Raw genomic sequence first — 14,443 nt, 5'->3', positions numbered from 1 at the left:
TCAGTCTTCCTGGTACAGCAGAGGCCCATACCCTTGAAAACACTTATTTACTTATTCTAATATCTCCTTAATAATGTCTTTCTTAATTTCAGTGTCTGTTAATGTTAAGCCTAACATCTTTACATTATTTGCCTCCAGAGTAACCTTTCTCATTTGAGAATGTTTAGCAAATTGAGCGAATTGTACTAAAGCTTTTAGGTACACATAGTACATATGTTACTTTAAAGGTTCGCACAAGTATGCCTTCTCAGACTGGCTAGTTGTTCATTCCCCACACTACAATATAAACATTCTCCACAGGTACTAAAGCTTTATTTAAAACTGAATATATGACCCTTGTGTTGACAAATTTCTTCCCTTTTGGGGAGGTCATCTTTACCCTTCCTCCCTTACCTTAGGAGGAGCCTTTAGCAAATCATATGTACTCATTTTGTGAACTGTGATTGCTTTGCATTTCAGCATGATAATCCTTGCCGGATTTCATACGTTGCTATCTTATGCTGCATGCTGAACAACATGTTTGATTTGCTTTCTCTTTGCCTTGTTTTCCTTTTCAAGGGCCAAGACCAGAGGGCGGTCTGATCTCACAGTCTCTTTGCCATTCTGGGTGATTTCTTAAAACAAAAAGACATTTCAGCATACAAAAACTCTTCCCATTTATCTTCCTACTATAAAACAGTACTAACAGCAATGAAGTTTTTATTTTCTGAGCTGCTCTTACTGGCAACCTCCTCCCAGTGTGCCCCTCCCAAAAGGGGCGAATTTAGGAACCTGTTTGCTCTGGTCAGTTCTCATTATTTATTTCTCCTTGCCCTATCTTGCTTTCAATCAAACCTTTTTACAGACACCTTCACAGTAGTTTCTCAGTTTTCCTCCTATACACACAGCTCCAGGTGGCAGGTATCAGATGTGATTCCCACACACAAGCTCTAAGACCTTAGGTTCTGAATCTGCTTGACCAGAAACCTCTAATTTACACTCGGGGCATGTGCCCTGACACTTATTAGAACAGCAAAACAGCAATACCAGTGTTTCTCATAAACACCGCACTGCAATAATATCTGCACATCCAGCTTTTGCCCACAAGCCATTTCCATGTTCCCTGGGGAGACGGAGCAGCCAGAGCTGTCCCTGTGCCCACGGGACAGCCACTGTCACCTCACACAGCATGCTAGCCTCTTGATGCACCAAAGGCTCCCCGAAATTGCCCACAAAGGCAGGCTCTTCTGTTTGTTACAGAGAACTTTAAATCCCTACAGCAGATTGTTTCCAGTCCAGACTTACTGCAGTACCAACTGAAGTCTCATAAATCTCATAAGTCTCATTAACTAATTCATCTCATTCATCTCTTCTATATAAACTCTGTTTTACAAAATATCAGTCTTTTCTAGTTCTCTTCTTGGGCAATCTAATTAAGCACTGTGTCTACTTACACTTGTTTTTCTGCTTTGCAAAAAGGCTGTGCTAGTCACAGCCGAAAATCTGATACGCCCACAGACACACGCACCACCCCCCCCCCCTTTATCTCAAATTCACTAGAGCCAAGGCTGGAATTGCTGTGAGGGGGAGAATTCTTGGAATTCCTTTAACTTGCTTTATCGTAGTTAAGCATAAATCACCGTACTATAGTTCTCCTGTGTAAAATGCTACTCTCGTTGCAACGAAATCTTAAAATCTCCACAAACACCACTATAAAATCTGAGAATCAAATTACCACAATGCAGCGGAAGAAAATCACCACACAAAACCACTGGGAAAGGGCATATTTCTCAAAGTGCTCACTTTTCTCAACACAACATAGCATACCATAATTCAGCATTTACTCACATCAATTTTTCCTGGACACAATCAAAATAACAGCACACAGTCTAGAGATCAAGTCCAAACATCCAAGGCAAAGGAACTCTCTGAGCTCATACTCATGGTTAAAATGTACCAAATCTACACAAATCACTACATTTAAACACAATAAATACCATCACTGACATTCCTCCACTTGCTTCTCCGCAGGGCACTTCTCTCCCTGCCCCCGCAGCCTGCTGCAGCCGGTGCCTCAGGCCTCACTCAGCTGCTTCAAACACGGGTAGTGCTGACCCCCCCCGCACTGTAGGGCACTGCAGATTTACTCTCTTTTATACACCATACACTTATCACTTGCACGATTACAAACACAGTGCACTGACCACACAATGCACACATTAACCATGCAGCAATACAGTGTCCGGACATCACACACACACACAAACAAAACACACATGGATTCAGCAGTTCTGCTCTATCAGAATGATGAACCCCGAATAAACACATACACGGGTTCACCCGGCTCACCCCCAGAGCCACTAGTGGTTCCGCTCTATCAAGACGATGAACCCCGTCTCTAGTACAGCTGCTCCATCAGCTGAACCCAGATGTCTCTCGGTGGTTTACTCCCTTGCTCTCCTTTCCCTCCCCTGGGGGCCCCACAGTACATACCGTATCTTCCTCCGCAGGCCAGCGGGTCGTTGTCTGTCCTTGCAGGTGGCAAGTTGAGACAAGCGGAGCCCCACCAAGAAAAATATCCTAGGGCGCACCTTGGAGGTCCGTCTATCCCCCCTGCCCCTGCAGGGACAGAGAACTCCTACCTGGCTCGCCATAATGTTTTGCAGAGAAAAGAAGAAACCTCACAACTTTATAAAAGTTGTAAAGCCTGGTATGTTTATTTACGGTGCCAGACGCATATGGAGAAAATGCTCCTCAAAAGGCATGCGTACCCCTGAAGATCTCAGGTCTCCTTTTATCCCCCCTTCCAAATGCATATGCATACAGTTTCACAATAGGTTCATACATATTCATTCCGCGTGACATTTATCGCCAGTTCTTCTTTATCAAAGGAATTCCTATGTCGGGGGCAAATTGACCTCGTGGTCTCTTCTGTTTTTCTTTCTCTGTTTCCTTGCTGTCTCAGCATGTGAGTTTTCCTTCAGCTTTGGCCTCACAGACTTTTCACCGCTGCTAGACACGTCACCTAATTCAGAATGGATCTCTACTCTGTCTCAGTGACACCAACGTGAAGGTGACACCAACATTGGTGACACCAAGATCAAGGTGACACTGAGGTGAGGTGAGGTGAGGTGAAGGTGACACAAAGCTGAAGGTGACACCAGTCAAGGTGACACCAGGGTTGGTGATGCTGAGGACAAGGTGGCATGGAGGACAAGGTGGCACCAAGGTGAGGGTGACACCAGTCAGGGTAGTCAAGGTAACATCAGGGTTGGTGACACTGAGGAGGTGGCACAGACATGAAGGTGGCACCAAGATCAAGGTGACACCGAGGTGAGGGTGGCACCAAGGAGGAGGTGGCACCAAGGAGGGGGTGGCAGCAAGGTGAGGATGACACCAGGGTAGGTGACACTGAGGTCAAGGTGGCACTGAGGTGAGGGTGACACCAATGACGGTGACACAGAGGTGAGGGTGGCACCAGTCAAGTTGACACCAGGGTTGGTGACACTGAGGAAGTAGCACAGAGGTGAAGGTGACACCAAGATCAAGGCTCCGTACTTTCCTTCCTATGGAAAAGAACTCTCCTTCTCGTCCAGAGGCCTGTAGACAAAAGTGGGGTTTGGCCTCCCAAATTCCATCAATCCAAGGATTCATCCCTTGTTGTGGTTTTCCAGCCATTTGTCTGGTGCAGGGAAAACTCAGGGCTCAATATGAGTCATCAGCAAGTTACGTTTATTGAAGAGAGCATCAGACACTTATACAGGAAGTAATAAGCTCATGAATATTCTGTAATTTACACCGTCAATTGGCCACACCACAACATCAGCTCTTCCCCATTCCTTAGGTGTTACATCTCTCTTTTCTCATGTCTCTTTCTCTATTTGTTATCATACCCAGCTAGGACCAAGGATATGCTTTCTTGCAGGTGCAATACCTCAAATTAGGCTGAGTCCAGTACTTTTCCAGTCTCTAGTCAGCTAAAATCCCAACAATCCCTGACAAAGGTCTGGCTGGCCTTGGCCTCCTTGAGGCTGCCTCTCATCAGCCTTTGAAACACTGGGCCTCTGCCCTTTCCTTCCTATAGAGAACTGTCATTCCAGTCCAGGATCCCATGGCTGAAATGAAATTCCACACCAAAAACTCCCCATATATCCAAAGGCTGCTTTCAGACAAAAGCTGAAAGGACAGACAGGTCTGGCTTGCCTTGGCCTCTGGTGACTGCTTCTCATCTGCCTTCAAACCCTGGGGCTCTGTGGTTTCCTTCCTGTAGAAAAGAACTGTCCCTCTTTTCCAGGTGTGCTTGGCCTCAAGCATTTGACCACTATATAGGGACAAAGGAGCTCTGTGCTCAGTGGGGGGGAGACTGAGGACAGCAGAGGAGAGCCCTGGGAGGGACTGAAGGGTGGTTTCAGAGATGGTGGATCTTTCTGACATAGTGGAGGAGAGATGGAGAAAGAAAGAATTAATGCCAAGGGAATGTGGGGAGGCCCAGAGTGGACACCAGGAGAAAGGAATTTCCCTGCCAGGGCAGGGCTCTGGTGCAGCACATTCCCCAGAAGGAGCCTGGAGCAGCCCAAGGCTTTGTGTGGGCAGGCAGAGGCAGGCAGGAAGCAAAGCTGTCAGCAAAGGAAGGGGCCAGCCAGGTGGGGCAGCCGGGGGATGACGACAGCCTGTAGATACAGAGACACAGGTTTGCTCAGCATCAGAGACACCTTTCCCTTGCTTGTCCCCATCTGTCATCACTGCCTCCAGTGTTCTGCTCTGCCTGGAACCTGGGGGCACTTTGTCAGTCCTGTCCCTCAGATGGGTCTATTTAAAGTATGAGAAACTTCAGTGTTTCACTCTCTTTTTGAGTCTCTGAAAAGTTTTTTGAGCACATTGTGAGGCACTGAGTCTGATGCAAAGAGCAGCAAAGCCCCAGAGGGTCATTAAAGTCCCTGTGTCCTGTCTGTGCTGCTGAGTTGGGCCGGGCTCCTGGCCCAGAGGCAGCTCCTGGCAAGGGCAGCACTGCAGAGAGACAGCTCTGCACAGGAGCAGCTCCTGTGCACAGCCCAGGGCTGGGGCACTGCCAGGGCCCCTCAGGAACACGAGCAGGGCACAGACAGAGCTCACAGGGGCTCAGCACTGGCAGGGGCTGTGGGATGTCCCAGAGAGGGCTGTGTCACAGCAGCACCTCTGTGGCTGTGCCATAGAGGCACAGAGCAGCTGTGATGTCAGCAAGGGGCTGTGTGACAGCACAGAGTGGGCTGTGTGGGGTCACAGATTGGGCTATGACATCACAGAGTTTGTTGTGAGAGGTCATTGAGCAGCTACACCATCATAGAGGGGATTCTGTGACATCAAAGAGCAGGCTGTGACATCATGTCATTGCTGCATGACATCATAGAGCGGGATGTGAGGTCAAAGTGTGTTCTGTGACATTACAGAGTGGCAGTATGACATAACAGAGGGTTTTGTGACATCACTGAGAGGGTTTTGACATCACACAGTTGACTGTGACATAATAGAGTAGGGTGTGAGGCCATAGAGCAGATCCTGCCAACATAAAGGGTGGCTCTGTGACATCAGAGAGTGAGTTGTGACATGACTGGGTGGCTGTGTAACATCATAGAGCAAGCTGTGACATCACAGAACAGACAGTGACACCACATGGTGACTTTGTGATATCTCAGCATCTTCTGTGACATCACAGAGCAGGTGTATGACATCACAGGGCTCTGTGACATCACAGGGGCCTGTGTGACACCACAAAAAGGCTGTGTGACATCATGGGGGCTGTGTGAGATCAGTGGGGAAGTCACTCTGCCCCAGCCCCCCTCACAGGTCCCCCAGAGCAGTCCAACCCTGCTCGTGCACAGCGGGGTCCCCTGTCCCCCCGGGTCCCCTCACCCCCGGCCCCACAGCCTCCCCCAGAGGATGTTCCACGAGATCGACCCCAGAGCCTGACATGGGGACGGGGGGCTGGGACTGGGACAGGGGGACAGGGATCCCCCGGCAGAGTCCCCATGTCCCCCAGGGCCAGAGCCTGGACCAGGGCTCCTTCACCCTGTTATGAACGAGGGCTTGAGAGCATTGAAAAAATCCCCAGAAAGGGATCAGCAAATACCAGATTTAATATTAAGGGACAGTAGCACAAAGTTCCTTGGCAAGAGTCACTCTGCTCCTGAGTGGACACTTCAGGCACATCAAGGAAACAAATCAGCAGCAAAGTCAAACAAAATCCAGGTAATCAAAGCAGAAATGAACTGAGAACTGGGTTTTCTTTCCTATGGAAAAGAAATGTCATTCTTGGCCAGGTGTCCAAGGCCAGAATTGGGATTTCACCTCCAACATTCCCTATTGTGACAGACTGGAGGAGATTGTTGTCTCAAAACATTTCATATGGGGGGGAGGAAGGGGCAGGTCCAGCCTTGCCCTGCCCTGTAAGCCCAGCACTGCCCTGCCCTGGAACCCCAGTTTCCCCAGAGCCTCTATCCCAGCCCAGCAATGGCTGCCAGTCCCTGGCACAGCACAGGCAATGCTCCACAGCCACCTCTGCAGCCCCCAGCCCAGCTCCTGAGGGACAAAATAAGCCCAAGTCCCACCTGGGGGAAGGGCCCAGCAAGACCCAGGGGTATTGAAGGCTGACCACAAGGCAAGCACACATCTTGACCCTACCTCCTCTTGGGATTTCCATCTGAACACCACTGGAATCCAGGAGCTGGTAGCTCTGTGTGTACTTCTCTGTGTCTTTTTGTCTTTCCCTCTTTCTGTGTCTTCTTCTTATTCCCTCCTCTTCCAAATTTTGAGTAAATTAAAATTAAACGAGCTAAGAGTTTGTGAAGTTGAATGGGCCGAGTTAATGAAAAATGAATTTTTGACTGATTGCATGTTGTATTAAACCATTTGCCAAGCTTCTCTGATTTTCTAAAGTTCCCAGTAAAGGCTGTTTTGTTCTTTTGAGCTCCTGAGAATCTCTTGTTGGTATTTCTCCAGTACATTCAACTCAGAGAACACAAACAACTGTAATTCCTTTTAAATGTCTCCTCAAGAGAGTTTTTTAGTGGATGGGGGTCAGGGCTTGTCTGTCCTGCTTGGCACAGCACAGGCAGGGCTTTCCCAGCCACATTCCACAGTCCATTTCCCAGCTGGAGCCGCTGGTGCCTCTGAATTGTGCTGCCCCAGGGATGCTCTCCTTGTCTGCCCATTCCCCCATGGTCTCTGGGCAGGCATGGCCTCCGTGGGGACTGCAGACATCCTCAGCAACTTGGCGGCTGCTGCTGAATTTTCCTGCTCCAGAGGCTTGTTCAGCCTTCAGCTCTTCAGTGCAGGAATTCAGTACCCCAGGGCTCATAAACATTTAGGACATCTTAACAAGCCCAGCCTTTGGGAATAATTTGATTTTAATTTTCAAATCTTTTTTGGTTAATTAGACAGATCTCAGTAGTATATCCGCAGTGAATGCAATATATTTAAAAAGACTGAGAAAAGATTTTTTAGTTCATGTTTAGCTTTTTTTTCCCTGTTAATTTATTGATAAGTGCAATCTCCAATTGACATTGAATCCAAGTACCTCCTCATGCAGTTGGAATAGATGCTCAAATCAAGTCCTCTCATGGCTGACAATCAATCAGACTCTGTCCCTACCCCCACCCCACCATTTCCCCATCCAAGCCCTGGCACTCAGAGCAACCTTGTGCAAATCTGAGCTCCATCCTGGCCAGGCTGCACCTGCAGCTTTCAGCTCCTTGGCTCCAACTCCCACCTGCTTTCCTTGGAGAAGGAGCTGCCTGAGACACAGAGGGATGTTCATTTATGGTCAGCCAACAAACCCAAGGGGAGGCACAGCTCCATCAAATGCAAAAGTCATTCTTCTCCCTGGCTCTGCCCTGCCCCTGATCCCCACAGCCTATCCTTTTTCCTTCATCCCTGCATTGCCAGGGACTTTCTGGCACAAGGGAGCTCTGCTCTGGCTACAGAGGGAGGTCCAAGTGCAGCCAATGCAGTGGGAACCACAACTCATCAGGTTTGTGTCCTTTGAGGGACCAGGAACTGGTAAGACTCCGAGGCACAGAAAGGTCTCTCTTCATGGCACACATAAAACTGTGAGATGATAAAATTTAATAAACATCAAACTGCTTCCCTGAGCTCCTTGTGACATCCCATCAATATCTGACATATCCACCATCCACAAGAGATTGCCATACAGGAAGGATTTTAGACAAACACATAAGAAAAGGTGATAGAAAATATAAAATTACAACTAAGATGATGACTAAGGAGCTATTTAAACTTCTGAAAGATTGGGCAACCCCCTGAAGCTCACAGCATGAAACCAGTCAAAGGAGATGCATTGGAATGACCAGAGAACAGCTGCAGTAGGAAATCTGGGAACAACAGGAAGGGCATAAATCCAGCTGCTCTAAATGAAGAGATGTCTTTAGACAGGCTCAATTAAACAGGAGAGCTGGAAACACCTGAAGGGAGAGGGTCATGAAATATTAGAATGAATGTTGGTGGCTAAGCTGGAGGGGAAGATCAATATTTCTTCTCCTGCCATCTGAAGAAGAATCCAGTACATCCAGGAAATTCCTGTTCCTGATGGGAAAATTTTGGCATTTCTTAAAAGTACTCAAATGACCCAGATAATAAAGATTTGCTGACGTATTATGAAAGTAACAAGTATTAACACCTGTGCCCCTTTCCAGACAGATATCAATTGTGTGTCCATGAAGAGGCAGTGCCGCTTGTGTCCTGAGGTGCCCAGCTGGGATTGAATCTCTCCAAGAGCACCTGAGGGAGAGCAGAGCACCTTGCCAGCTGCAGGTCTCTGACAGCCTCGCAGGGCTGCTGTCCCATCAACATCTGCTCTGCTCCAGTCTGAAACAGGGTCCAGCATGGTGCCAGGATCATCAGAGAGCTGAGGTGTGTGCTAGAATTCAGTGCCCTCCTCATCCCACAGCAGCCCTGCATTTCCCTGCTGGAACCTTGGTCCCCAGCACAGCCATGGAGGCTCTTTGGGCTCTGGACGGTTCCTGCAGCCCCCAAGGGCAGCTGAGCTCTGCCTTTGGCACAGTCAGGCCTGGCCAGCGCAGGCCATGCTCAGCAATTGCTTGTGTGTGCCTGGCCTTGCTGTCAGCCCCAGCAGCAGCTGCGTGGCCCCTTTGTGGCCCTGTGCTGGCCCAGCCATGGTGGCCCAGCCCCTGTGCATGCCCAGCCCAGGCCAGGAGCATTGCGGCTGGGAATGGCCCCTGTGCCGTGGTGCCCACAGCAGCCTTGGGGGCTCTGTGCCCCATGGCCTCCCTGCTGGGCAGCCTCTGCCAGCTCCTGCAGAGCCCATGGCACCTGTGGGCCTGCACAGACAGCCCTGCACCAGGCTCTGCCGGCCTCTGGGCCAGCAGAGAGGCCGGCCAGGGCTAGCTATGGCCGGGAACAGACCCTGAGCCCCGCAGGAGGATGGAGCTGGGCCACAGCCAAACTCAGCCTAGGCCAAAGCTGGGCTCAGCAGCCAGGGCTGCCAACACATGGGGACAGAGGCTGGCACTGACAAATGTCCTGGGCCCCCTCCCTGCTCTGTCCATGCCACCAAGGGCACAGAGCAGCCTCCTCTCTGGGGCACTTGCCTGTTTGCAATGCCTTGCACAGGCGCTGGCCCTGCCCCACAAGGCCTGGCCTGAGTCCTGCCCCTGCACGCTCAGCCAGGCTGAGATGGACACTGATGGTTTCTGGGCCAGACTCTCTGAGCCCAGCCCAGCTCCCTGCAAGCTCTGCCAGCTGCCCTGAGCTCTGGGCAGCACCAAGGGCCTCTCCCCAGCCCAGCCCAGCCCAGCCGGCTCTGGCCCCACAGCTCTGCTCCGGCCAGGCTCCTCTGGGTACTGGCCCCATGGCCTCAGCCCCTGGCAAGGGTACAGCAGCAGCTGCAGCTGCCACAGAGGTCAGCCCCAGCCATGGGGGAAGGTTCTTGGCCAAGGCCAAAGGAGGCTCCCTGGCTGCCCTACTCCCTCAGGCTGAGGTGCTGAGAGCTCTGCAGCCCCTGCTGCCATCCCATCTGCCCAGGGCAGCACAAGATCCCCAACCTTGGGGCCCTCAAGAGCTGCTCCTGCTCCAGGCTCAGGGCCCATGCCAAAGCTGGGGCAGACACAAAGCTATGCCCATTTCTGTTAATTGCTGCTCTGATGAGGACGGATCCTCAGCCACTTGGAGGTTGCTGCTGAATTGTACTACTCCAGAAGGATCTTCTTTCATGTGATTTTCACTTCATGAATTCAGTGAGAAAGGCTCATAAGCATTTGCTCCAAACACCTCAACAATAACAGCTCCTGGGAATCATTTAGATTCTGAATTCTTCTGCGATTAATTCGACTTCAGAAGTATATTCCAAGTGAATATACTATGTTGAAAACAAGGCAGATATTATTCCACAGTCCTGTTAAGTTTTCATTTCCTGTTTATAGTTTGGTATCTGCAATGTCCAATTGATATTGACCCTCAGGACCTTCTAACGCAGTCTAAATAGACATGAAAACCAAGATCCTTCATGTCTGACAATCAATCACACTTTGTCCCCACCCCCACCTCACCATTTCCTTTATCCAACCCTTTGCACTCCTATGGATCAGGAATGGTGTGGCCAGCTGGAGCAGGGCAGTGATTCTTCCCCCAGGAGCCTGCAGACAATTCCTGCAACACTTGTAGGATGATCCTGCTCCCCAAGGGATGTTCCCATGGGGCCAAGTCAGGAACTGCAATGGGGAGCGGGGCCAGAGAGGAAAGGGCAAACAGGGATGGGCTGTTTGCAGGGGAGGGAACAGGGTTGGGCAATAGGAATAAATTTCAACTAGGAATGAGAAAAGAAAGCAAAGGTGAAGCCAAGGAAATGCTCAGGGCAGTTTGGGGGTAGCTGCCAGGCAGCCCTGGCTCTGAGCAACAGCGTCTGCAGTGGGACAGGAAACTCCCAGCTGATGGGAACAAACTCTCTGGCTGACAGCAGAGGCCAGGACAAAGCTGAGTGGTTTCCCTGGTGTCCCCAAGCCCTTGCTGGCCCCAGGGGCTGATGACATTTGTGCTCCCTCAGGTTCATGTCCCCACAGCAACAGCATGGGGGTGCTCCCGCCTGCTGTGTGCAATGCAAACAGGGGCTGCTGAGGCAGTGCTGCTGTGTCTGTGCCTGCAAGGATGGGGCACCTGTGTGAGCTGGGGGAGACGCCAGGCCTGCAGAGGGGGGATGTTGTTGGCAGCTCCATCAGGATGCTCTGGGACGCTGCCCTGGGCTGTGCAGCACACTGGGGATGGATCAGCCCCTGCTCTGTTGCTCCTTCCTGTCTCTCCCAGGGCCCTTGTAGAGCCCCAGCCATGCTGTTTGCCCCGAGCCTGCCCACGGCCAGCCTGGGGCTGCTCGCGGGGGGTTTTCTGAGCTGAGCATTGGCCTGGGTGTGTTCTTGAGAGAGCCTGGGCAAGGAGCCTGGAGACCCCAGGCCCTGGCCTGAGGCATCAGGGCTGCCCCAGCAGTGCCCATGGCCTGTCCCTGCTGCAGCCCCGGCACTGCCACCCCCAGGGCTGTGCCCAGCCCCGAGAGCACTCAGGCCCTACAGCAACACCAGGGCCACCAGGGCAGCAGGGCAGGGCCACGGCAGCAGCACTGGCAACACCAAGTGCTGCTGCTGCTGGGCACAGCTGCTGGGCCAGCACTGATCTGCCTCCAGCTCTGCACACAGACATTGCTGCTGCAGCTCCAGAGAAGGCAACAAAAGGGCATCTCTGCCAAAAACTTTGCTGGGAGATCCTTTAGTTCTTTTAAAGCCCCCAAGAGTGCAGCCCCTCATTGATAAAGTGTGTGGCCACAGGTTAGTTGGAGAGAAACAAAATGACGAATGGCACAAACAACGACATTTCTCTGTGGACAAGATTTAAAAAATAAAAAAAAAAAGGAAAAAATAACAACTAAACCAACAAGAAGTATCAAAAATTATTTTTATTGCTAGTGATTGGCAGAAATTATCCAGCAGTTTAATTTTTCTGAAAGCATCCAGTCATCAGCGTCCACACTGCAGCCTTGAGCTCCTGGTTTCTCAGGCTATAGGTGAGGAGGTTCAGGGCTGGAGGCACCACTGTATACAGAACTGACAGGGCCAGATCCAGGCATGGGGAGGACATGGAGGGAGGCTTCAGGTGAGCAAACACTGCAGTGCTGAGGAACAGGGAGACTTCAGCCAGGTGAGAGAAGCAGGTGGAAAAGGCTTTGTGCCGTCCGTTCTCCAAGAGGATTCTCAGCACGACCCTGAAAATCTGCACGTAGAAGAAAACAATAAACACAAAACAGCCAAATATCAAACAGGCACTAACTGCAATGGGCCCAAATTCCCTCAGGTAGGATTTGGAGCAGGAGAGCTTGCGGATCTGTGGGATTTCACAGAAGAACTGGCCCAGGGCATTGCCATGGCAAGAGGCAGGAAAATGTATTGGCTGTGTGAATGAGAGCATTGAGAAAGGCACCGGCCCAGGCAGCTGCTGCCATGTGGGCACAAGCTCTGCTGCCCAGGAGGGTCCCATAGTGCAGGGGTTTGCAGATGAACACAAAGCGGTCGGAGCACATGATGGTCAGGAGGGAAAGCTCTGTTGTTCCACAGAAAACAAAAAAAAAAGAGCTGTGCAGCACATCCTTTGTAGGAAATGTTCCTGGTGTCCCAGAGGGAATTGTGCATGGCTTTGGGGACAGTGGTGCAGATGGAGCCCAGGTTGCTGAGGGCCGGGTTGAGCCGGAAGAAGACATGGGCGTGTGCAGGTGGTGGCCACAGGCTACAGCGCTGATGATGAGGCCGTTGCCCAGGAGGGCAGCCAGGGAGATGTCCAGCAAGAGGCGGAAGTACAGGAGCTGCAGCTGCCATGTGTCTGCCGATGCCAGTAGGAGGAAATGCCTGATGGAGCTGCTGTTGGACATTTGCTGGGGCTGCACATGGGGATCTGTTCATGGAGAAAGGACAGTGAAGAGTTAGTGGAGATACCTGTAACCAAAATCAAAGACATTTCCCATACACCCTCCCTTGGGATACTCACAGAAACATGTCTGTATTTAAGAGTTCTGTGCTTTTCTTTTTAAGCTTCGCCATGTCTCTCCTGGTATTCTTGGATATCAAACCCTCAGCATTTCTGCTGCCCTCTGGTAGAACAGAGTGAGTTCCCTGAGGCAAGATGATGAGTGGAGAGTAAGGGGAGATGGTCTGTCATGTAATTTTTTTTGGAGTTTCTCTGGGCTTTAACCATCCTCAGGTGGAGGATGATCACTTTCCCATGCTTCCTCTAAAATGTTAACAGGTAGAGCTGAAAGCAGATGTATCCACCACAGCCCAGCTCCACATTTGTAGCCAGGGACTCACGTTGCTCATTTCACCAACCTAGCAGCATTTTCAGTATCACAACACCTCTGCCTTTCCCCATCAATCTTACAACTCAGAGATGCTCTAGGACAGGTTTGCACCCTGCATTGAAGCTCCCAGCTTGGACTGAAATCTCAGAGAGACTTCCAAGTGTCCTTATGATGGCATTGGATGAAGGGAGATGCAGCTCCTTCCCTGGCTTCACTGACAGCATTGCCCAGAGCTGGGCACTGGGGACAGTGTCACCCTGAGCCAGCTGTGCCCCCTCCAGAGCCCCCAGTGCTGGGCAGCTGGTCCCAGCCCTGTGCTCTGCAGAGGGAACTGGGCACAGGGCTGCAGAGCTGCCCCACGGCTCTGCTGCAGCTCTGCCTGCACAGGAGGGGCTGCACGCCTTGGAGCCCAGGCCCTGAGAGCAGAGGCTTGGCTGGGGGCACAGGAGGGAGGGGGCTTGTTGAGAGGGAGGGGTTGCAGTGTAGGGGATCCTGTGGACATCTCTCAACTCTCCCTGCCACAGCATTGCTGGGTTTTGTTTTCTCCCCTTGCCTGATCTTCTCTCTGCTTCCTGGAGATTTTCCTCCTGCAGGCGTTTCCCTGTGCCTGATCTCCCTGCCAGCACTCACAGATCTCAAATGTCTGTGCACTCTCCTTGGCCTGACAGAACCCTGCCTGTTTGCAGGGCGCTGGCTGGGGGCAGGTTCTGTTTGCAGCTTGGAGAAAGGACAGCTCAGCCTGAGGCTGAGGGCTCCAGCAAAGGTGATGCTGCTGCTGTCCGTTAGCACAGTGGCTGAAAGCACATTAGGGATGTCCTGTGAACCTACTGGTCACTTAAATTAACAGTTCAGATGTCTCAGGCACTTGACTAAATTAATAACTAATAATTCATACTATGAATATTTAACCCTCTCTTCCTAATGATCACTAAAAGTAACAGTTTGAATGTCTCAGGTACTTGTCAAAATTCATAATAAATATTTCATATTCAGCCTTTAATATTTATCTCCCCTCCCTGCCATTCTCCAATAGTAGGAAACTGAATACAAAGTCTTAAGAAATTTCCTCATCGTAATCAAAATCCTTGTCTTGGAAATATTCCATGACTGATCAGAAATCCT

At 50.8% G+C, this 14,443-nt stretch overlaps 1 protein-coding gene across 1 annotated transcript in view; it reads right to left on the bottom strand.

Moving 5' to 3' along the window:
• Positions 1-14,443, bottom strand: part of LOC131094995 (uncharacterized) — a 65,693-nt gene that overhangs the window by 38,814 nt on the left and 12,436 nt on the right. Inside the window, exon 2 of the mRNA XM_058042588.1 lies at positions 12,715-12,918. Within this exon, the coding sequence (XP_057898571.1) occupies positions 12,715-12,918 (204 nt within the window). The remainder of the gene's footprint in view (positions 1-12,714; positions 12,919-14,443) is intronic.

The sequence above is a fragment of the Melospiza georgiana genome, chromosome 32 (genome assembly GCF_028018845.1).
Source record: "Melospiza georgiana isolate bMelGeo1 chromosome 32, bMelGeo1.pri, whole genome shotgun sequence".
In the NCBI taxonomy this organism is placed as follows: Eukaryota; Metazoa; Chordata; class Aves; order Passeriformes; family Passerellidae; genus Melospiza; species Melospiza georgiana.
This window is presented reverse-complemented; position numbering and strand designations above follow the sequence as displayed.